Below are 24,713 nucleotides of genomic sequence, written 5' to 3'. Positions count from 1 at the left end.
AACCTTTTTGCCACACCAGCGTAACAAGGATGAACATAATATAACTTTATTGTGTGGGAAAGGATTATGACAAAGTATTTATATTTATTATTAAAATGTTATGCACCAAAATATATTTATTTCAAATGTAGGAGACCAAGACTAGGGCTGGAGTAGCTGTTAGCCATGAAAGCTCTCCAAGTGATCCACCAGAATCTTTTGCAACCCAACCTATCTCTCGAGTATTATTATGGGGGAAAATAAAAGCCTGAAGGCTAGATAGATATCCATTGCTTTAACCATTTATATTTATTTCAAGAAAACACTTTCTTCCAGTCAAAAAAGATTTCCTGACAATTGTTAATATTCCGAAAATGAAAGGCATCTGCTCATGATGAAGGAGCTTAGAAAACTAGATACAAGGTTTATTTTCAGATTCTGAAAAATGCTAAGTACTGCACCAGCAGTTTAAATAATCAATATTTATACGATAGGTACAAAAGTTATATTAAGTGTTGACTCTACCTAGTTCTTCATAGCAGTTATTTCAAGAAACATTTTTTTAAAGAAAGCACAGATCACCTTGACAGTACAGTTTGTTTGCGCTTGTCATTTCATAGTCAGTTGTTTTCAATGGTCGATGAAGATTCAACAAAATCTAAGACATTTACATAATATTAATTTCTTCCCCACTTTCAAAATGCAGATAAAGTAACAGAGGACTGAAAACATGCCTTCCTTCTTTCCTCCCTCCCTCCCTCCCCTTCTTCTATGGCCAATGGACTCATTGTAATCCATATGACTATTTAGTTCTTATGGACTGACATAGGAAGATGACAGTGTTTATTTTTTCCTTAGCTCATTTAATTTTCAATGGCTTGGTGCGTGCTGGAAATAATCATATTCTTTTACATAACATGCCATACACTACAAATTCATATCCTACGTAGTCTGAAGGCCCATGCTTCAGCATATATGAAAAACTTCAAAAGATGGAAGAGACTCAAAACATCCATATAAGAAATACCATGGCTTTTGTATTTCTATGTTTGAAATTTCCTAAATGGCTTTGGACCAGGGTCTCCAAAGGAATGCCTGTTGCATCTCCCAGTTGTCTACATTCTGAGATAATCTGAGCTCCTCATTCAGGTGTCTGCACTGATATGATGTTCTGTACCAGCCTACTACCGGCCCTGCAGAAAAGGCAGGGACAACCCCTTTACAAAACGGCAAGAGGCTGGAACTAAGCCTGCCAAATTTATTGACATAAAACAGAGCAAACAGAAACACGAACCATGAAACAGGAGCTATTCAAACGGTTGCCTTCAGCAAACCAGCCCTCCCACACATTCCCCTTTTAAACAGTTCAAGGCGTGGCTTCTCTCTGCCTCCTTCCGAGGTGCCCCATTGCCTTCCTCTGTTTACTCCTGATTGACTGCCTCCTGTGTTGGGCGTCCTTGAACAGGGCCAGCTGTGGGTCATCTTCATCCACGCTGTCAGGCTCACACAGCTGGGTCTGCGTCATAACCAGATGGGAGGGGCCTGGCTGAGGGCTCTGCGGAGCCTCAGGGCTATCCTCTGGAGGCTCTCCAACATCCCCCTCCTCCTCCTCTGAATCGTCTGACCCAACTGCCGAACCCACAGGCTGACCCTGAATCACAACATATGAGATGGGCGGTAACTGAAAAAAGCCCCTTCTCAGTTTCTGATGTTTTCTCATCAGAGCTCACTTGAATGTTGCTATTTGTACCAGAAGAAGACCATTTTATTTAAATATTTAATTCTGCTGTCTACTTTGCTGCCAGTTTTAATCTATGGACAGAAGAGGAAGTGGGTTAGAAGTTGGACATTTGATTTAAAGCCCCATCACAATGCAATATAAGGCTCCCTCTTTTCTATCTTCTACTAGGGGAAATATTTCTATCGTTTTGGAATGAAATCTGTTCATGAAATGAAACATACCATACCAAATGCGTATTTGCCCGTGCAACTTCCTGAAAATAACATGGTACTTATGCAGTATTTCTGATAAAAATGTCTTTGAAAATGCTTCCGACATGTTGACGACAACATGGCGTTCAACTACGAATATGCAACTCCTACGAGGTTCAGTAGGATTTTGTACAATTTTGTACAATCTTACAATTAGTTTGTGCCAAAATTTAGCAGCTAATAGTGACTAATATCACTCTTTGGTAAATGTATTTTCAGTGCTTCAGTGTGAAAAATATAATTTAAAAGGTGACTTTTATTCTCAGCTACTGCAAACCCAGCATGTAATTATTACCTTGGGAAAACATGAATGCAGCAGCGGTAATGATGCATTAAATGTTTCTATCACTCCACAGGTCCCTTCTAAATATCTTTTTGTTTTATTCTCTCAAAATAAGGCTGACTGTAATTTTTAAAAATTCATACCTTAACATAGATAATCAAAGGATGAGTATTTCAATTTCTTTAAAAATTAGAAATAAGTAATGAAATATTTTTAGAATCATGAAACACATTTTTAAGCATTATTTTATGGGTTCTTGCTCATATCTACACACTGCCGGGCATCAGCAACGGCTTCAGGCACTCGGACAGTCATATTGTTCATATATTTCTTCAAGCAAATTTGACAGCCCAAACGTGATCTAGAGAAGGAAAAAAGCATATTGTATGAATGACAATATTATAACATTCCACTAGTGTAATACTACAAGTATAGGTAATCCTCAACTTCAAACCATTCGTTTAGTGACTGTTTGAAGTTGCAATGGCAATGAAAAATGTGACTTACGATTGTTTTTCACACTTATGTTGCAGGATCCCATGGTCACTTGATCAAAATTCAGATGCCTGACAACTGGCTCATATTTATGACATTTGCAATATCTTGCGATCACCTTTTGTGATCTTCTGACAAAAATAATTAATGTGGAAGCCAGATTTACCTGACAATTGTGTCACTAATTTAACAAATGCAGTGATTCACTTAACAACTGTGGAAAGAAAGGCCATAAAATGAGGCAAAACTCACTTAATAACTATCTCGCTTAGCAACAGAAATTTTGGGCTCAGTTGTGGTTGTAAGTCAAGGACTGCCTGCACAAAATTACAAGCACAAAATATATTATAAAAATATATTGACGAAGGATAAGAAGCTAAGGTCTACTCAGCAGTGGAGCAGTGGGCTAATGCCTCCTTAAGTAACACCAGCTGCCTGCAATTATTGCAGGTTCGCATCCCACCAGGCGCAAGGTTGACTCAGCCTTCCATCCTTCCGAGGTAGGTAAAATGAGGACCCAGATTGTTGGGGGCAATAAGCTGACTTTGTAATAATGCCGCTTGGGGTGTGTGTGAAAGCCCTAATAAGCAGGCATATACATAGAATGAAGGCTACTGCTAAGCTTGTAAGCCGCCCTGAGTCTTCGGAGAAGGGCGGGATATAAATGGAATTAAAATAAATAAATAAAATAAATAAATGATATGCAACTGAAAAGTCTATATATATTTAGCCTTAAGCGAGCCTTTCCCAACTTGGGACCCTCCAGTTGTACAGACTTCAAAACCCATAATTCTCAACAGTGATCATGTTGGCTGGGAGCTGTAGCTTGTACATATGGAAAGGGGCTTGACTGGGGAAGACTAATTTAGACAGTTCAATTTGCTTTGCATATTCACTTCTCTGCATATTTTCTACCTAAAAGAGAAAAGATAAACCTCAAATTTTCTATATCTAATATGTATAAGATATATTGTAATTAACTTTATAAAACTTTATAAAATAACTTTGATGTAAAATCCAAGAATTCATAATAAATATTTCATTTTTGATTACGCAAGAATATCGCAAAAAAAAAGTTTACAAAGCTTATGGAAGTTTCATGGACTAACTTAAATAAATGAATTTCTTGTTCTGTGAAAATCTAACATTGTTTTAGATATTAATTCTGAGAAGACACTAAGCAAATCTTGGAAAGGCAAAGAAAATAGAGATATACAAACATTGGACAAGAAACATTCCTGCTCTTTAAAGGCCAAAGTTCAGAGCCTAAGTATGGACAACAAAAGTCAACTTTGCAAATAGGTTTGGATTAAACTCGTAAACCACCATTAACCAAATGCTGAAACATAAATGTTCAATCCTCTCCTGACTTGATAACTGAAAATACTTTGCAGATAAAAAAGTAGATAATAAAATCAGCAAGGATAATAAACACACTAGCTACTGGGGACCTTTGAAATTTTGAAAGTAGTAGTAAATATTCTACCAAAATGTCCATTAAGGACAGGCACAATGAGTAAGTTAATTCATACCACATCCTACAGCACTGCCACCTCCGCTCCCTGTTATCCCAGGGTATCTTAGTTTTCTAGTACATTTAAACAGAACTCTGGACTGCAGCTGTACACCATTCTCTAAGAATGCTTATAAGCCTATATGCAATGCAGGAATATTTTAATAAAAATGATACCATGTTTATGTTTTTTATATTTGAACTGTATACCACCCAGAATTACTTTGTGACTGAGATGGGTGGTCTCTAAATCCGATGTATAAATAAATCTCTCCTTTTAAAATTAAAAAAAATTAGGTGGAAAAAGGAGCATGATGTCTGTCAAGAGTAATTTCCATGGGCAGATAGGCACTGCCTGTCCATGACCTAAGCAGCACGTGGTCAACTGTATAAAACAGTGAAGATATTTTCAATGATTTTATGTTGATTCCACCTTACCTTTCTGTCAAGCCATAGGCAAGGTCCAGCATATCCATTTCTTCATCTGTAATTGCATCTAATTTTTCAAATATGTGGTCTTCAAAGATTAAGTGACATGTAGAACAGGCAAGTGTTCCTTCACATGCACCTAAATATAAATTAGGTACACGTTTAATTCATTACCTTTCAACATCATTTTGTGTTCATCATTCAACATCAACAACATAATCCCATTCATTAATGTGAGACAATCACCTTCATACAGAAACCTGGCAGTATATAAAATGCATGATTTTCAAGGGGAGAGATAATGGAAGGACTAATGCTATCTCTTCTTGAGAATTAATATTTCACGGGCAGTATGGCAAACAATGTATTAAATAAGCTTAAGGTGCTATGAAACTTGCAACACAAATTATTTTATTAACAGGAAGCAACAGTCTTGTTTGCAATTTCAGCAAAGATACACTAGAGGCACTGTATTGGACTAAATCTTTCACAAATCAAAACCATTTTCAGGACCATTTTAATTGAACACATTTGTACAATATAGTTTAAAGAGTTTGTATGAAACATCATAGGCATCATCAATTAATAATGACAGATCAGGATAACATAGGCAGAAGATATACCTATGCCTATAATACAGATAAATTACAACTGTAAAGAAAAAATAAAAAAAGATAAAACATGAAAATAGTGTTGTAATAGCAATAGCATCTTTAATTGAACAAGAATTATGCTAAACAAGAGAATGATTTCATCAAACAGGCAAATATTTAAAACGTTAAATGTCAACGTATTATCTGTATGCCTGCTATGCCCCCTACTGACAAAAAAGCTAGAACAGACATTTTCTTTTTTAGGCATTACCAATGTAACTGATCATTTTTTTAGAGGACTGAATGTGGACAATATTAAACTTTTCAATTTTACTTTCTGTATCTGGAATATTAAAAAGTATGAAGTCAGTTTTAAGATACCATATCAGTCTACTGTGCTAACACATTCAAGTTAGTTTTTGAGACTAATTTTTTGTTTTCTGAAAAATGTTACCCTTAAATCTTTCTAGCTTTGTTAATCACAATTTATCTACCTTTTAAAATGTTTGCTGTTGTACTGCGAATATGTTGCAAACTTTCATAACTCACTGAAAAAGGCTGTATTAAAATATTTTTGAATAAACACATTTCATAAAGTGATACTAGACTGAGTGCAATGCATTATTTTTATTTATTTATTTTATTATTTATTTATTTATTTATTTTATTACATTTATATACCGCCCTTTCCCGAAGGGCATTAGAGAACTTTGATGAGGTAAAGCTTCAAATAACTAAAATCAGAAGGATCACATGTCTGAGGCCAAAGAAGGCAGGTTAAATGATATTTATTTATTATTTATTTATTTTTATTTTAATCCCATTTATATCCCGCCCTTCTCCGAAGACTCAGGGCAGCTTACAATCTAAGCACAAATCAAATGTGCTTAGCAATAGCCTTCATTCTCTGTATATGCCTGCTTATTAGGGCTTTCGCCCCCCCCAAGCGGCATTATTACAAAGTCAGCTTATTGCCCCCAACAATCTGGGTCCTCATTTTACCTACCTCAGAAGGATGGAAGGCTGAGTCAACCTTGAGCCTGGTGGGATGCGAACCTGCAATAATTGCAGGCAGCTGGTGTTACTTACCTATGATTACATTTGTAAATGTTTGTTGATGTGTTACAATTATTTTAAAATTTGGTCCTATGTCCTGTCCAAAAATTATGGCAAGAATATGGTTTAGCACAATGTACAAATCCAGCTTTGGATGTCCAAATTCAGCTATATAACCAAGATTCCCCCACTATACATAGAGGATGCTTTCAAACTGAGGAACAGAATTGACTACAACTAAAGAAATTATATACAGGTAGTCTTCTCAATGATCATTCATTCATCAACCATTCAAAATTATGACGATGCTGAACAATGAGACTTAGAACCAATGCCCTAAGTTATTGCTGTTGCAATACCCCTGCAGTCATGTGACTTGCGATGTGACCTTTTGGCAGTCCATCTGCAATTATGCAGGTTGCCAAGCACCCATGATCATCATTTGAAATCTTTCCTGTCGGTTTTCCCAGAAAGTCAATGGAAAAATGTCATTTTGGGGGATGGAACCTTTTCAACCATCTATTTGGGAGCCAAGTGGGATTTTTGGCACATAGCGCTTACAGTCTGGGTATTTGAAGCCAGCCTTCCAGACTGATTTTGCCTCACATGGGCCAAATCCATCTGGCCATATGCAGCAGTTCTGTGCACAGAGGGGAGCTACCTGCTCCCCTTTGGCAGGGAGCTCTTTCATTCCATTCACTTAACCACCACAAAGGGGAGAGCTGGTATTGTGGTTGTTGTGCAAGGTGGTCATGTGGGCATCTCGCTTAAAGACTGTAATGACTTAAAACCAATATTCTAGGCTCAGTTGTGGTTGTAAATTGAGGAGTACCTGTAGAAGAATAAATTACAATTCACTAATAGTGACTGATGTCAGAACACCTAGCTGTTGAAGAGTTAGTTACACAAACCAACAATATTCTTTTTCCTAATTTTAGGGGGAAAAACCCACTTACAGCAGTGCTGCTGCTTAGATATGGTTAGCTCTGAATCAAAAGTCACAGTTTCAATTCTTTTTTTTAATAAAAAAAATTAAATTTCTTAGGAAACACATTTACTTACCAAATCCATCTATGTCTAGATTGTTATCTATCACAACATCTAGAAGAGAATCTCCAACCTTTCCTTTGGCTGTTAATTTATCACCATCACGATTTATAAAGTGCACTGTAACTTTTTCTTCCGAGCTGAAAAAAAATTCAGTACCTTATTGTTCTCTTTTAATCCAATTTTTTAAAAAATTGTTTTTCAGTGTAGTAAATATTGGTTTACAGAGACTAAATATATTTATTTAGAAAACGTATATGGCTTCCTATCTTATACATGATAATCCTAGGTGACTTGCAATGACATTCAGTTGAAACTAAACAAAATCTCCCAACAAATGTTATAATGGAACTGTCTTTGGAATTAGATATCAATAATAATAAACCCAACTCCAAAACCCAACTCAAATCAAATCTCATATAAGAGGAATTAGGATGAGAGGATAGAGAGAGAGGAGGGAAATAAAGACAGCATCATAAAAATCAGGAAAAGGCTTTTTGAAACAACTTTGTCTTCAACTACTTTCAAAACATTATGTTGATGAAAATAGTTGAAGATGAAATTGTTTCAGAGAACCTTCCCCTGATTTTATGATGCTATTTTTATTTCTTTTTGTCTCTGCCTCCCCACCCTCTAATTTTTTTTTTGGGGGGGGGGGTCTGGTACTGTTTGCTGTTGTTCTTCTTGCTGTCATTTGTTAAATTCTTATGTGGTTTTACATGGTACTCTGAATGTTGGAATTCTTTTGTTAAATTCTATGTAAGCTGCGGAGAGTCTTGTTGATTATATTAAAAAGGGCTATTTTAAGGTACTGGTTTTTAATTTTAAAACCCTGTAAGACTTGGTGTCTCTGTACTTGCAGGACCATCTTCCCCAGTCAGAATTAGCCTGCCTTGTACATTCATTCTTAAGAGAGGATACTGTGGAACACTGATTAAAGACAGAGTTGTATCTATTCCTATGCAATATGTGTGCGCGCGCGTGCGGCACTTAGCAGTAGCAATTAGATTTATACACTGCTTCAGGGGTGTCAAACTTGCAATGTCACGTGATATGTCGCAATGTATCATGACTTTTTTCCATTGCCAGCAATGGGGTGGGCGCGGTTTTGCTATGATGCATCCGGCCCATGGGCCGGCAGTTTGCTCTATGCGGTTTACAAAGTTAGCATATTGCCCCCAATAATCTGAGTTCTCATTTTACCAACACCAGAAGGATGGAAATCTGAGTCAACCTTGAGCCAGTCAGGATTGAACTCCTGGCAGTGGGTAGAGTCAGCCTGCAATAACGCATTCTAACCACTGCGCACCACGGCTCCTACAGAATCTATATAGATTCCTTGCTTGTGTAACTAAGATGGCAATTATAATAGCCAAAATATTACTTCATAATTCATCTCATCACAATAATAAATATAATTTGTTAGGTATAGACTGGTACGCACTATGACCATTTAGAGTGGCACAGAAATCCCAATATTAATAAATCTGCATTTATTGTATAGGTGGACTAAGTTGAAAAACAATAAGGCAAAATAATTAAAATGAAAGTATTACAACTGTGGACAATTAAAATGGCTGAATTACTTCAATTTTGCTACAACCTGCAACAGAAAGCTACTCATCTCAGAGATTAGAGACTGAGTATTACCATAGCACCTATGAACATTTTTTATATTTGTACCTCTGAGCAATCAAAGACTTTCAGCAGCTTATATATATAGCCATGGTACAAACAACTATTAAAAATAAAAACAGCATAAACCAGACATAATGCAAACAATACAAAACAGAAGTTAGAAATGGGGGATTGGGTCTTTGAAATTGTTAATTATTTCTAGAAATCCGTAAGTTTATTTGTAATAATTTTAGGAACATCAATAACGAGGGGCTACCATGATCATTCCTGGGAGGTTGTTCCACAATATCTCAACTGCCACTGAAAAGCTGTGTGTTCTTCCCTCAGCTCTTGAATCTCCTGAAAATGTGGGATCAGTAAGAGTTTCTCTTTGTTTGATCTAACTGGTTTGGCCAGTACTGGTTGTACTTTCTTTCTGGATATGCTGGATTCAGGCTATTGAAGGTCTGTATAGGCAAGGGGTTTTTTTTGTTCATAGAATGTAGAAGAACCTAACTGACCAGAATGACTCATCTTAAAAAGGGTAAGAGAGCCTGAAATTGGATACTATTTGAATGAGATGAAGACTAAACCAGAATTTTTTAAAAAAAAGTTTAGATGGCAATAGGAAACCATTTCCATGTTGTTCCCAAGAACACAGAGATACACCTACACCGTTAACAAGACTCAAGTTTTAACTTGAAAGATACTTCATTTTACTTAGCCTTTCTGACCCCAAATATGATATTCAAGGGCACACAAATGCATATGATAAATGTTTATTATTTCAGTGTATATGGATAATCACCATCAACTTTCCAGGTCATTATTAGTGGCAGAGGAGTAGCAGTCATTAGTTGTCAAATTGTGAATAGTGTATCCCAGCATCATGCCAACAGTTGATTAAATAGCTACTGAACTAGGGGAAGTAAAGCCCTCTGGGGTGCCTGCCCTTATTCCTGATTTGGCGCTTTAAATAAACAACTGATGTTGATCCACTATAAGCCCAACAAAGCTGAAAGAATTAGAAATCTTGCACAAATACAAAATAGGCACTACTGTATCAACATGGATGGAATCCAATATGCAGAACTTGTGTGAGTTATTCTTTCCATGTCCATAGGACTGGGGCATCCTCCAGACCAGAACTGGAATGCTTAGAAAATATTTTTCTCTCCTTTGCAGAAAGAAAGTGCAACTGCCAGAGAGTAGATTACACAAGTTTAGGAGTTATCTTGCAATAGTGGCAAGTTCTTACTTGATCTTGTCTTCCTCCATTTGAATTCCCATTCTGGGCAGCTCAGTTTAAAAGAATAAGATGATCACTGTTAAATGAATTGTTTACACGGAGAAACCATGGATTACTTCACTTTCCCTTTAACTCTCAAAAAACAAAGGCTAGCAGGTGTGTCTTATCCAAGCAATTATTTTGTTTACACCATCCAACTTTCACATATGGAACAAGTAGCCACTTCATAAGATGAAACTCTAGTCTACACCTATGAAACTTTAGGCCATGGCATAGTTAATTGCAGCTTACTGAAAAGCAGAGTTAGTAGGCTTCCATATTATATACTTATATAGTTTGCTAAGCCGTAAACAAATCTAAGTGAAAGTATTTTATGTAAAGTCAAAGTCACAAATCCTCCTCTGGATTAGACTGTTGTAGGAACACATTTGCCAATGGTTAACAGAACCACGGTTTATCGATTTTTCTGGGCTCGCACAATACACCTTAGCTATAAATCGACCTCAGGGGCCGCATTCGCACAATACCGGGGTCATATTACTAAAAACCCGTTGTCTTAACCCAGGTACAAGAGAATTGCGGTGGATGACCGTGACCAAAGTCACGGCTGGCACTTTCTGTGACCTCCGAGCTGACGTAGTCCAAGTACTGCTCCGAGGCCAGCCAGCCCCAAGCATTTTTCACCGGCCAATCCCGGGATTTTCCCTCACTTGGCGCTGTCAACTCCCGAGGAACGAGAGAGAGGTGAGCGATCTGCGGTACCCGTCGCCCCACTTTCGACTGAGGCCGGGAAGGCTGACTTGGCGAAGACGGGACGGAGCTCCTACCTGAGCACCCCCACCGCGTGGAAGGTCCGGCATGACCCAAGGCGGGCGGCATCACTCCAGCTCCTGCCGGCCCGGAAGGGAGCCGCCAGGAGCCGCCAGCAAGAAGTCGGAGCGGCTCGAAAGAGAAGACGAAAGCTGCTTGAGGTGGCCATGCTGTAACAAGCGAATCCCCGAAGCCAACGGAAAAGGGAGCGCGAGGGACTTCCGCTTATTACTTGCTGAAAGCCAAAGGTCGGTCCATTTATCCAACCGGAATGCACGGCGGCTATTCTCGTAGGTTTTTACGCTGCTGACGTCAGAGGTGCCGCAAAATGCGCAAGAGGCCCTTGCATGGCAGACGGATTACGCGAATTCCGGAAATGAAGCTTTCGGGCGCATGCATGCTAGAAGAGCGAGCGCTTGGGCTGGGAACCGCGCATGCTCGTCCTCTATTTAACCGGTTGATCTTCGGCTCCCTTTTAATTTAGGAATTTGGCGAATGTATGACAGCGCAACGCTGGTTTGTTTTATTAAGTATATTTAAACAAACGTCTAACCATGTCTTTAAGGTGTAACTTAGCTGTTTGATGGATTTTATATGTTTTTTTTCCTAGAAGTGGTCAAAGTGTAATGATTAACAGATTTGGATTTCCGTTCGAGATCTATTACTTTGTAGTTTTGGACACTTAGACAATTTATCTTAATGCAGGGATTTTTTTCATTTTGTAATCTCAATTAAATTAGCATATGTATTCTTTCACCAGTAGGGGGCAGAGCAAATCAAGGAAGACAGCAACATTGAGTTGTTAATATGTAAATATATGCATAATAATGTAAAATGCTTCTTCAGCGTTTGTAATATAAAAATATGCCTAACATATTGCCCTTCTTCTTCCTTATCATATTCTACCATAAAATTACCATTATATAATACAATGTCTCCATAACATGGGCGATCAAACTGGTCAGTCCTAGAGATCAATCCTGACTGCTCTTTAGAAGGCCAGATCCTGAAGCTGAAACTCAAATACTTTGGCCACCTAATGAGAAGGAAGGACTCACTGGAGAAGAGCCTAATGCTGGGAAAGATTGAGGGCAAGAGAAGAAGGGGACGACAGAGAATGAGGTGGCTGGATGGAGTCACTGAAGCAGTAGGCGTGAGCTTAAATGGACTCCAGAAGATGGTAGAGGACAGGAAGGCCTGGAGGAACATTGTCCATGGGGTCGCAATGGGTCAGACACAACTTCACAACTAACAACAACTCCATAACATGAAAGAGAGGATAGCAAGTTTAATTCTAGACCATATGAGATTTGACAAAAAAGAAAAATCCTCTTGCACAACCTGATATGTGTAAAAATCTATAGTTACTAAGCTTGGATAGAGAAAGAATATTAGACTTGCACTTAGCCAAGAACTTGTGTTAGTTATGAAAAAAACTAAGCACAAGTTCCTGGCTCAGTATTTATTTATATCCTGCCTTTATTATTTTTACAAATAACTCAAAGCAGTAAACATATCTGATACACTTTCCTCCTCCTATTTTCCCCACAACCTTGAGGCAAGTTGCACTAAGACAGAGTGACTGGCCCAAAGTCACGCAGCTGGCTTTCATAGCTAAGGCAGTCTCTGGCTTTCTAAGCCTGGTGCCGTGACCACTTGAGCAAACTTGTCTTACCTATCTCTATAGAAATAGAGGACTCTTAAATAGACGCACTCTCTGCTTTTCACTTTTTCACTTCCCCACAGAATTCTGAAGCTCCCAGCTGTGCTTATTTTCCAGTTTCTTTCCAGCAATTTTTGCTTAGTTTTTAAAGTATTCTTAATTTCCCTGTTTTCAGCAAAGAGCCCTGGGTATCTTTCTGCATCTAAATGATATTTTTCTTATGTTTATTGAGGATGAGTGAGATGTATGAATGTCTTTACCTGCCAACTTGTAAGGAGGGTATGTTCAGAGTACCTGTCTTTGGAATCAATGTATCCTGGATCAGTGCCATTGCTGGTTGGAAAGAGGAAGCTTCTCAGCCTGTAGTTCAGGAACTCCACTATACAATGATAGAAGAATACAATTTTCTATTGATGAAGAGAGCCTGTTTAGCCAGTACATTATGGCACATGGGGATGAATCCTGGTAGTAGTACAGTAGTACAGTAATAGCAGTTTTCTGAAACTAGTCCTTGATATCACAGTTCAGGTTTTACCCAGACCATCCTAATTTGCAAAACAACCTACAAATTCTGTTAGAAATATCCATACAACAGGAGATATGGGGATGATTCAGAATATTGCCTTTTGCTGATCCCCAAAAGTCATTCCTATGAACTAAAGTACCACTATATTAAGTCTTCCATTCCAACTAGTGTTGTATTCCTTTCCATTTGGTACTAACAAACTACAGTAACATTGTATTAACTCTTCCATCCAAAACAACTACTGTTGTACAAGATCTGTGTTTTATAGGTAAATGTTGTCCAGCATTTTAAGTATTTTGGTACAAACCAAACAACAATTGGATGGAATATCCTATTTAGATCTCTAAAAAGTCATCATGTACAATTGGGCATGACAATGTAAAGCTCTATTAAAAGTACCAAGAAAGAAACAGATGTGCTGGTGTGCATGTGTTGGAAATGCTATCACTCCTGACAGCTTGGAACTATTACAACTACATTGTCCTTCCTGGAATACATTTTGATTGCCGATGTGTCTAGAGAGCACAGACTTTTAAGAATATTTTTATTGCTGTGAAAGCTCAGCAAGTTGAAATGACCTAGAAAATGTTATCCTCCACAATTTATGTTACTGAAAAGATTCTATTCCATGTCTTCTATAAATCATAACTTGCTGGACATGGGTTATATTTCTATGAATTGACATTATTTCTACATATAAAGGGAAAACAAATATAATTTAAAATCCTCTGAGGCAATGCTAGATTAACAGTGTAGTTTCAAGGTTTTGTTTTGAGTTTTTAGTTTTAATAACTCAGGTTTCTAAGAAATCTGACTAATATTTGAGTCATGCTTGCACCAGACCACATGCTTAAATTTTATCCTCAAAGGGCATGAGAGAGACCTCCAGACATGTAAATAGAGTCTTATCAGTGCAGAGCAGCATTAGGATACAGTATACTAATAAACTCTCCAATAGCTTCTTAAGAAAAAGAAACAAGCAAATGCAATTTTCAAAAATTGTTAAGATGAATTGTGGGAAATATAGATATCGCAATCCTGATAAAGTCCTCTGCTCTGCACATCCTTACATTGTTGATGAATGATTGCTCTGCTTAATTGAGGACAGTTCTCTCTTACTATTAAGCAGGTGCTTAAAAAGCAATTCAGTCCAAGTCTGTTTCAAAGACAAAGAGTACTTGCTCATCCAAATTTGGAAAACAAACTGAACAGGTTATCTGGAAACAATCTTTCCCATTCTGATGCAAGCAAGTATTGTATTTAATTTACATGAAGATTTAGCAACAACTCCAGATGCTATGCTGCAATTCCCATTATCCCTTACAATAAATTATGCTAACTAGGCTACTTAAAGGTGGAGTTCAGTAAAATTCATTACTGAATTATGGCAAGAATTTCCAATTTGCATCTATACACATAATTTATATGCAAATTCTCTTCTACTTTGGAAGGGGCTATCTTTCTTCCCTCCATTCTTGTGTAAATTGATAGCTATTGTGACTGAATACCCCTACAACTATTATTATCATTCAGAGTGCAAGAACCGCAGTCCAGAAGCAGTGCAAGAACTCTCCTTTTCAAATAAAGGTATCGAGAGATTGCTTGGACATTCCAATGCATTTGTCATAATCTTCTATGTAATTTAGGATGACCCTACAGACTAGAGCAGTTGTCTGACCTTTGCTTCTATCTGCAGTTTTCCTATTGACTTGGTGTAATAAAATCCTTGATACATATTCAAATAATAAAAGTCAAGAGCTAATCAGTAGTAGGCTGGTATGTTTAGCTCACCATATCGTAACTTTATTTGTGCAAGGAAGGTCCATTCATCAATTGGCTTCTTTTATCAGCTCATTATTTTGCAACAATATTATGTATTGCATTGTTACAAATCTTTTTTTTTGGATAGCTGGCAGAACCATTGCACTCTACTATGCAGATTTGGAATCAGGTTATGGGCTTGACTAAGTAAAGCTTTTAGTGCTACATTTTCATACAATTTTACTCACCAACTGCATATGACAACTGGGGCATGCAAATCATGTTTAAGAATAGGATGGTTATGGACATCAATATGCCTAAGACACCTCCATGGGCAACTACTGAATTATAATTTATTTTTAGGTTCTTTTCTGTTTGTTTCTAAAATAGGTTGCATCTTATCTTGTTTGCCTTCCACAGAAAAAGATACACTGGGGTGATAATGTCTTGGAAGGCTAATACGGAGATAGCTAGGAAAGAGCCTAAAGTCTGGTAAAATATTTTGTGACTGACTAAAATCCAACTGGCATTTGCTTGGAAGCTGGACCTCAGGTAAAAGCTATTTTGTGGCCGCACTCAAATACAGTTGCAAGAAAAAGTATGTGAACCCTTTGGGATTACTTGGAGTTTTACATGAATTGGCCATAAGATGCGCTCTAAACGTCATGTAAGTCACAACAATAGAAAAACACAGTCTGCTTAAAATAATACTACACAAACATTAGCTGTTGTCATGTTTTAATTGAACATAAGATGGAAACATTCACAGTGCAGGGTGGAAAAAGTATGTGAACCTTTGGACTTAATAACTGGTTGACCCTCCTTTGGCAGCAATAACCTCAACCAAACGTTTCCTGTAGTTGCAGATCAGACCTGCACAACGATCTGGAGTAATTTTGGACCACTCCTCTTCACAAAACTGTTTCAGTGTAGCAATATTCTTGGGATGTCTGGTGTGAATCGCTCTCTTAAGGTCATGCCACAGCATTTCAATTGGGTTGAGGTCAGGACTCTGACTGGGCCACTCCAGAAGGTGTATTCTGTTCTGTTGAAGCCATTGTTTTGTTGAATTACTTGTATGCTTTGGGTCATTGTCCTGTTGCATCACCCATCCTCTGCGGAGCTTCAGTTGGCGGACAGATGGTCGTATGTTTTCCTGCAAAATGTCCTGATAAACTCTGGAATTCATTTTCTCATCAATGACAACAATCTGTCCAGGCCCTGAGGCAGCAAAGCAGCCCCAAACCATGATGCTCCCTCCGCCATGTTTTACAGTGGGGATGAGGTTTTGATGTTGGTGTGCTGTGCCTTTTTTTCTCCACACATAGTGTTGTGTGTTTTTCCCAAACAACTCAATTTTGGTTTCATCTGTCCACAGTATATTTTGCCAGTAGTGCTGTGGAACATCCAGGTGCTCTTTTGCAAACTTCAAACGTGCTGCAATATTTTTTTTGGACAGCAATGGCTTCCTCCGTGGTGTCCTCCCATGTACTCCATTCTTGTTTAATGTTTTCCTTATTGTAGATGTGTCAACAAAAATGTTAGCATGTGCCAGAGATTTCTGTAGGTCTTTAGCTGACACTCTAGGATTCTTCTTTACCTCATTCTTCTTTACCTGCGCTGTGCTCCTGCAGTCATTTTTACAGGACGACCATGCCTAGGGAGAGTAGCAACAGTTCTAAACTTTCTCCATTTGTAGACAGTCTGTCTTACCGTGGACACATGAACACCAAGGCTTTTGGAGATACTTTGTTAACCCTTTCCAGCTTCATGCAAGTCAACAATTCTTGATCGTAGGTCTTCTGAGAGCTCTTTTCTGCGAGGCATGGTTCACATCAGACAGTGCTTCTTGAGACCAGTAAACCCAAAACAGGTGTGTGTTTTTAAAGGGCAGGACAGCTGTCAGCAACACATCCAATATCATCACACTGATTGGAGTCAAGGTTGGCTCACTCCTGGCTCCAATTAGCTCTTGGAGAAGTCATTAGGCTAGGGGTTCACATACTTTTTCCACCCTGCACTGTGAATGTTTCCATCTTATGTTCAATTAAAACATGACAACAGCTAATGTTTGTGTAGTATTATTTTAAGCAGACTGTGTTTTTCTATTGTTGTGACTTACATGACGTTTAGAGTGCATTTTATGGCCAATTCATGCAAAACTCCACGTAATCCCAAAGGGTTCACATACTTTTTCTTGCAACTGTATATCCCCCAGTTCAGGAAATTCACATCTAACTGAGAAATGTCATTGAATCTGCCCAAAAGATCATTTTAGAGAAATTTAGTTCACAATCAACTGCCACAGGAAAACTCACAAACAAAAAACAAGGCCACCAATCTTCAACAACTACTATTTGGAGCTACAGGTAGTGTTCTTTATGGTCTGTAAAGCACTTCCTGTTATTGTAGAACAACGCTCCCTGTTCACATAATCATGATCTGGATGCTTGGCAACCTGCTTGCACTTATGACTAGTTTTCAAGCAATCAAGTGCACACCATTTGCAATCTTCTCAGATTGCTAATGAAAGCCTCATTTTTTTTCTCATCCCCTGCCGAGAGGCAGTAAATACATTTTATTGAAGAACGCTTGACTCCAAACAAGTGTGGGCATCCTCAACCAAAATATTTAAGCAGGCAAGCAAATGAAGAAAGGTGAGGAAAACTGAAAATTCAAGACCATATTGATGGAAGTGGAGCCCAAATTGGCCCTTAGTTATCCATTTAATAGAACAATACAAATGGAATAGAAACAGAAACAAATAATACAAAGTGACTTGTCTTAAAACTGACAGCTTTGTGTTCTTATATATTCATATATTGCATTGAGCCAACAACAGCAACAGTAAAGTTACTGTAAAAAAGTTAGTATAACATTTGAACTTAACCAGAGTGACTTATAAATTACAGTTAATTCCATGACTGAATCAAAAGCCAAGATTCATAAAAAAACTATTTAGGTTAGTCAGTCAGAGTCCAGACCGGTCCGGATCTGAGCGATTTTGTCCGCCAGATGATGACTAAACTCCTCGGCTCGTCCCCGTAAAGGATCCTCCCTCACCTCCTGATTAAGGAGGGAGCGAGTTACCCTAAACAGGGCGGCCGGGCGATTATCTGCGGATGTTAATGTTAAATCTATTTAAATTTGAATTGAAATTAATGGTTGGCTTGCATTGATCCCATCTATTTTTTTTTGTATTCTGACCTCACAATTTTCAAAAGCTGAACAAGATATTTCACAGAGGTCAAACATTGGTTTTAGTTAAAAAAAAGCCTATGTATCCCTCTTTAAAATGGAAGGTCTACTCTATAAAATAACCCAAAATAAACTGAAAGCATACCAGGAATAGAGCTGCACTAAGAATGCTTCCAGATAGATATCAATCCAAAAGCATTCTATACTTTATGTGTCCCTTTTTGTGGCCAATTCCTCCCCCTTCCCTTGCATCTTGTGAAAAAACACACTCAAGTAATAGAAATGGAAAATGTTATTTGGCTGTCCAGTATACAATTCTTTGAATCAGGCATAATTATAGTGAAATGAATGTTTCATCTAGAAGCATCTAGAGAAGGTCAGACATATTGGACTAATGGCAGATGTAATCCCATCAACACTAATAAATTGGCACCTTTTTGTCAATTCTCACCCCTCCTTTTCAGAATTCCCCCAATTAGAAATCCCAATACTTAACGAGAGAAATCACCAAAGAATTTTTTATAAAAGAAAGTAATTGGTTAGACACTTGAAATGATGTATGTCAGAAAATCAGCATTATGAGCTAGAAAATATTTGGTGAACTCCTTATTTCATAAACAGAATCAGCCGTTCTAAAACATCTACAGAAACTTTAATTCTCTGCTTAGTTGTGTGTATATTTTGAGGAATCCAGAAATCCAGGTAGGATTGTTCATGGAAGCTCACAATAAGCTATTAAAATCATAGTGAATGGGACAAAACTTTGATATCTGTTGCATTAATCACCCTATCTGCACATTTTAGCTTTACTAAAAGTTCTACATTTCAGTCAGTTAGTTTGTATAGTTAATGAAATTGCTGCCAGGTTTGCCACTTATTTCCTTATCAGTTAAATTTCGCAAGCATTTGTTGACTTTAGATTATGTTTATATGGCTGTGATTTTAAAATCTTGTGAAACAAGCAGGTATAAAGTAGACTTTATATTACCTACTATTTCCACAATTGTAAATCTGTTATATTGACTTAGGAGATTAGATTAGCCTGTGAATATAAATATTAATTTAACCAGCAGGCTAGCCAAAGTTATATGACAAATGAATACCACTTTTTGGTATGTTCCATTGCCTTGTAAACCTGTCGAGAAAATGATGATCTATAATAAACAAAAGACAAAATGTTCTTATTATTTTAAACTGAACAAGAGAATTACACCTATGCTTAAATGTCCATATTGATTTAAGAGAAATTGAGAATAAACAGAAATTTGGGAACAATTACCAGATCAGTGATTTGAAAATATGATAGTATCATTCCATTCCAAAAGAGTATATATTGTCGGGCAAAAGAATCAGGACCATTCATAAAGTCGCAATATGGATTTATTTAAGCTTATGCACAGGAATCTGTTCAACTAAAGTTCAACACTAAATTGGTGCCAGACAAGGATCAACAGAATTCAGGAGGGATTGGATTTGGCATGATTGTGGGAATGGAAAGACGCTAAGCTGATGGTGCACTTAACTCTGCCCCCAGCAATTCCTGCTCTTCTACCTATATAGTGAAATGAGGAATGTAAACTTAAAAAACCCTTCTCTTCCCTGTATGTGGAAGAGACATTCACTAGTTTTCTTTTTTTTTAAAGGTATCAGCCTGTCCCCAGGTGGTAGATCAGAGATGAGATCTGTGTAGAGAAGTCCTATTTGTTTATGGAATTCATAGCAGGAGTATTTAGTATATGTTAAAAATACATTTACTAATCTTAACTATCATTCAGAATATACCTGCATATCGTCGTCTTCCAAGCCAAGCCTAATTACTGTTTATGTTTTTTGCCATGTATTAGCTAATCAAATCCCATAGAGGTGAGCAGGGTGCTTTTGCCTGCTACTTTCTACAAAACAGTAGCTGATAATAAGCAAATAAAAATATCCTGGTGTTAACTATTGAATCTCCCAATTAGCCTCTAAAAATGTTTCTGTGGACAAGTTAGGAATATAGCTGTCTGCATAGATTTAATTTACATTATGCTCAATTAGTTGCTTAATCACTTAATGGTGAAAAAGCCACAATGAGGTGGGCTTATATGCCCAGGTTATAGTACAATTCACATAATACACCGTGCTAATTGTAATGTACTTGCTTAATTGTAATGTACTGAGTAAACCACAATTGGCTGGATTTATTCAACATGATATCCAAAAACCACAGCTAACAAGAGACAAATGGTTTAGATTCACAAAGCAAGTGAAAAAAACCCATCACATTATGGCTTAGTTAGTGTGTAAACCCAACCAGTGTTTGAACCAGATAACCAAGTGTATTTTGAAAAGGGCCAGGGACCGTATGCTGTTTCTGGAAAGTGTTAATGGATTCTCAGTGGGAGGCTATTATAAAGATAATAAGTCCCTTTAAAATGTATTGTCCAGGCCAAGTTATTTTGCTGCCTAAACTCTCTAAATTCATTAAAATTCCCCATGGGGGTTAAAGATACACAATAACTCAGATGGCAAACTGATGATGTCCAATTGTTCTGAATGACAGTTCCCACAATTGCTTGCTAGTACTCATTCAGACTAGAACTGATGGGACTTAAAGCCCCTCCCAAATCTAGGGACCAGTAGATCTCCTCATGAAACACAATTTTTCAGTGTGCATTAGAAGACTATAATGGAGATGTGACTAAGATTGCTTTTCCAAAGAAAGAATGCGTAGTCCCCTATTGAAGGCCCTCTTGGCCAGAGAAGCTGAGAAAGGAAACCACAGACACAGTTTCCATCTCACCAACAACCCTAAAGTTTGAGACAGCAACATTAGATAATAATTATTTAATAATCCAGATAATTTTTTTCCAAATTGTAGAGCTAACAAGGGAGGAAGATTTATTGTTTTCACATCTCACACAGACATGCATTAATTAAGAAAAAGGGAACTATTCTATTGCATTCCTAATTTTATTTACGGGTGGAATTAACGTTAGGTTGGATCCTATTCTACTTTTCTGGAATTAAAATGCAGATAATTTGTGCAAGAAGACTTAAGACTAAGTTAAAATTAGTGGAATTGAAGTTAAGCTGCCGTTCATCAAGACATCCCTGTCATTTTTTTTCAGCACAAGAATAAATGCATTGCTTATCATACTGGCTAGCTGAGTTTATACATATTAAAATGTGAAGAAGTCATAAACTGGATTCATACCTTGTTCGTTGAGTAAGCCACTATTTGGTTAATTTATTCTTGAGCCCAGTTCTTTATGGGTTCTAAAACACAAGTTAAACAAACATGTTTGTGAGCACAGCCACAATATCCTAATTCACACAATGCTGAACTAAAAGCGAACACAGCACATTATGGACTATGATGGACTTATTACTTTTACAACTCACTTTTTACTAACAGAAGCCCAAAGCAATACTAAACTGAAGAAGTTTCTTGGATGAGAAGTGAAACCTCTTCAAGGAAAAAGAAAGTTCAGTTGCTCTTTAAAAAAAAAAGCATCTTTGGGACAACCACGACCTGGGTGACTGAGAATCTCCATTCCTGTTTTTCCACACATCCTCTGAGGATGGTCGGGGTTGAGAACAAGACTGGTCCAAAGTCATCCACTAAGCTTCCCTGAGTGAGAAACTGGTCTCTCATCTTGTCCCATAATTACTGCTCCATGTTGATTTTCGTACCAATGCAGGTACTCGTTCCTGCTGCAGCGATTTGTTTTGTGAACGTCCGTTAACCGGACGCAGAACTTTTCACTGCCAGCCCTTTCTGCATTTCATTTCCCTTTAACCTCATTAATATCCAGCCGTACCAACAGGCTGAAAAATAGCTTTTATCCGTGGACTGTTAGGCTTTTAAATGGGACATAATCTTATGCAGAATTGACTTGGGAGGCCGGTGTGTGGTGTAGTTGGTTCACATAGTGTGGTGGGATGGAGGGTTTGTTGTCACTGTGTGTTGGGGGGAGAGAGCACAGGGGGAGGCTCAGCTAATCTCAATGTACACATGTTGTACTTTGACAATAAAGGTTTATTTATTTAATTAGAAACTCCACCAGACGATGGCTGCCTAGAACTCAGTAGAAGACTTCATGACTCGGAATATAGACCGTGCAAAAAAGCGTAGACCAGGGGTCTTCAAACTTGGCCCTTTTATGACTTGGGGACTTCAACTCTCAGAATTCCTCAGCCAGCAAAGCTGGCTGAGGAATTCTGGAAGTTGAAGTCCCCAAGTCATAAAAGGGCCAGGTTTGAAGACCCCTGGCGTAGACGGACAATGAACGGGACCGACGCCTTATGCTGGCGAGCCCAAAATAAAGTCTTCCAAAGGGAGCGGAGACTTTGAGCGCGCCGCTCCCCCTGCTTTTCAAAAATGCTAACCAGAGACCTACCACGTCACACGACCTCCCACGTGACCCCGCATTTAATTCTGAAGCCGCTCGCGGCAGCCGACGGACCCCGCCGCCCCGTCTGTTCCCCCCCCCCCACCGCCACTTTCCAACTCCCGTTGCCAAAGAGATACTTCAGAGACTCAGCTTCATCCCCGCCCCGCCCCGCAGCACGCATGCTTCCGTCTCTCTCCGCGCATGCTCCGTAGCGAGACGGAGGCGCCAACCGCTGTGATAGGGAGAAAAAATCTCAAAGGGTGCCGCCATATTGCGGATCTGTCAGCGGACGCGGCGCTGCCGCAAATCCAGCGAGCCCCTGAGGGGAAAAGAGCTCGCCGCCGCGGCCCTCAAAGCGTCTCCGTAGCGCTACGGGGCAAGCTGTGCAATCGCCGTCTCCCGTCCGGTTGTTATTTCCCCCCCCCCTCTCCGATCAAAATCAGTTGTCGAGACCTTCGAGAGCGAGCATCCGACGAGAGCTGGCCGCCCCCGGCGCCTTAGTTCGGCAGGTGAGGAGGCGAGTTAGGCAGGGAAGAGAAGTTGCGTGCTTGTGTTTATTGTGGCGACCACTAGGCCGCTCTTCGCCTTGTCCTACGTTCTCTCCCGCCGGTCTCCCTAAAGCAGGGGTCTTCAAACTTGGCCCTTTTATGACTTGTGGACTTCAATTCCCAGAATTCCTCAGCCAGCTTTGCTGGCTGAGGAATTCTGGGAGTTGAAGTCCACAAGTCATAAAAGGGCCAAGTTTGAAGACCCCTGCCCTAAAGCCTCGCCCCCCGAGATAGCTTCCTATACAACCCGGCGCTCTCCCGAAGTGGCGGACTTAGGGCTGTCCTCACGCCAGCTTGCTTGAGGGAACTGAGGTCCACCGTCCGCTCTGGGGCAGGCGTTGAAGAAGTGGCGCCGCTTCCCGCCACGCAGGCTGCGGTGGGATGTTGTAAAAAGCGGTGCTCGCTGCCTCCGATGATTTAAGGAAGGACGGAGAACGTTGCTTTCCTTTGCCCGCTGCGGTTTCTCTTCCTCTTTTTTCCTGACAGCTATAAGCGTATTCCAGCGCTTCCTTCCGCCGGATTACCCCTTTCCCCGCATTTTCCCTTCAGCTCCTTCAGGTAGAAAAAAAGGGTGTGTGGTTAAATCAGTTCGCTGACGGTTTTGCATCGCTTATCCGTTAAGTTAACTAACAAGGTACAGATATTTAAATCGTAGATTTCCCTTCGCCGGAGGTGCCCGCAAATTTATTGCGGATAGATTGAAGGGGAGGGGGAGAAAACACCTGAAGTTATAAGAAGTGGGCTAAAACATGAATCCTCTAAGTCGGGGTTAGGTAAAGTAAGTTCCCTGAGACATAGCGGGTTTTGCTGCTAAAGAAGAGCTTCTGATTCTTAGCGTATATGTATGTGCTCGCTTGCAAGTATGTATTCACTACTACCTCTAGTAAAGACAGCAATTCTAGGTAACTATAAGGAAGCAGACTGCATTAAGGTGCATGATTTCTAACACTGAGAAAGTTTCTATACAAGAAAGATGTTGGGAGATATAGATCGATCTATCTATCTATCTATCTATCTATCTATCTATCTATCTATCTATCTATCTATCTATCTATCTATCTATCGTACCTATATCAAGCTATTTTATCTGTGTTTCCAAGGAAGAGCTAGACATTGTTTAGATTCTCTTTTCATGCTGCTGGTAAAATCATAAGGGGTTAATGAAAAAAAAGGGAGCTAAAATATTTCTGTCAGGTATCTTGACTATTTGTAAATGGGGACATAATACATTAATATATTTGTTAACGCTACACAAAAGTTTCAAAGTTCAAACATTCTGAGTTTACAGAGTTCTCATTTCAAACTTGAAGAAAGTAATTTTTAAGTCTGAGATAACTCTTTCCTTCTTACTAAAAAGTATTCTGACATTTTTTAAAACATTCTGAAAGTGTTTCTTACCTGAAAGAGCCATGTTTTGCATTCAGAAAAGGACATTTGAACTTAGAATGTTTGTGGAATGGTGAGAAAGTGTAGTTGGGGCAGCCCATTTTGAACTTGAAACACTTATAAATCTTTGAGTTTGAAATGTTTCAGTTAAACTGTTGCATCCATGTGGTCAACTCTGCAAAAGCTCTACTC

At 38.7% G+C, this 24,713-nt stretch overlaps 2 protein-coding genes across 5 annotated transcripts in view; one reads left to right on the top strand and one right to left on the bottom strand.

Annotated features, from left to right (window-relative positions):
* Nucleotides 1–36: 36 nt before the first annotated feature.
* On the bottom strand, nucleotides 37–11,958 carry FDX1 (ferredoxin 1). The gene is made up of 4 exons (XM_081326685.1): nucleotides 11,081–11,958; nucleotides 7,403–7,527; nucleotides 4,701–4,830; nucleotides 37–2,615 (listed from the first exon to the last, which is right to left on the bottom strand). Exons 1-4 carry the CDS (start codon nucleotides 11,230–11,232, stop codon nucleotides 2,501–2,503), a joined length of 522 nt encoding a protein of 173 aa, XP_081182811.1. The 5' UTR covers nucleotides 11,233–11,958; the 3' UTR covers nucleotides 37–2,500.
* A 10,860-nt stretch (nucleotides 11,959–22,818) lies between these two features.
* RDX (radixin) overlaps nucleotides 22,819–24,713 on the top strand; it is a 64,142-nt gene continuing 62,247 nt past the window's right edge. For all 4 annotated transcript variants that reach the window (XM_081327174.1, XM_081327173.1, XM_081327172.1 and 1 more), the window contains exon 1: nucleotides 22,819–23,096. The gene's annotated coding sequence lies outside the window, so the exon portion shown is untranslated. The remainder of the gene's footprint in view (nucleotides 23,097–24,713) is intronic.

Source organism: Vipera berus, assembly GCF_964194415.1.
Source record: "Vipera berus genome assembly, chromosome: 4".
Taxonomy (NCBI): Eukaryota; Metazoa; Chordata; class Lepidosauria; order Squamata; family Viperidae; genus Vipera; species Vipera berus.
Note: the sequence above shows the minus strand (reverse complement) of the source record. Positions and strands in the feature narration are given on the sequence as shown.

Excerpts from the sequence above, each read along its gene's own strand:
- FDX1 (XM_081326685.1), bottom strand. The coding sequence starts at position 11,232 with ATGGCCACCTCAAGCAGCTTTCGTCTTCTCTTTCGAGCCGCTCCGACT. Across the intron at positions 4,831-7,402 it reads TCTAGACATAGATGGATTTG|GTGCATGTGAAGGAACACTT; the intron begins GTAAGTAAATGT and ends ATTTATATTTAG. Across the intron at positions 2,616-4,700 it reads GCCTATGGCTTGACAGAAAG|ATCACGTTTGGGCTGTCAAA; the intron begins GTAAGGTGGAAT and ends TTCCTTCTCTAG.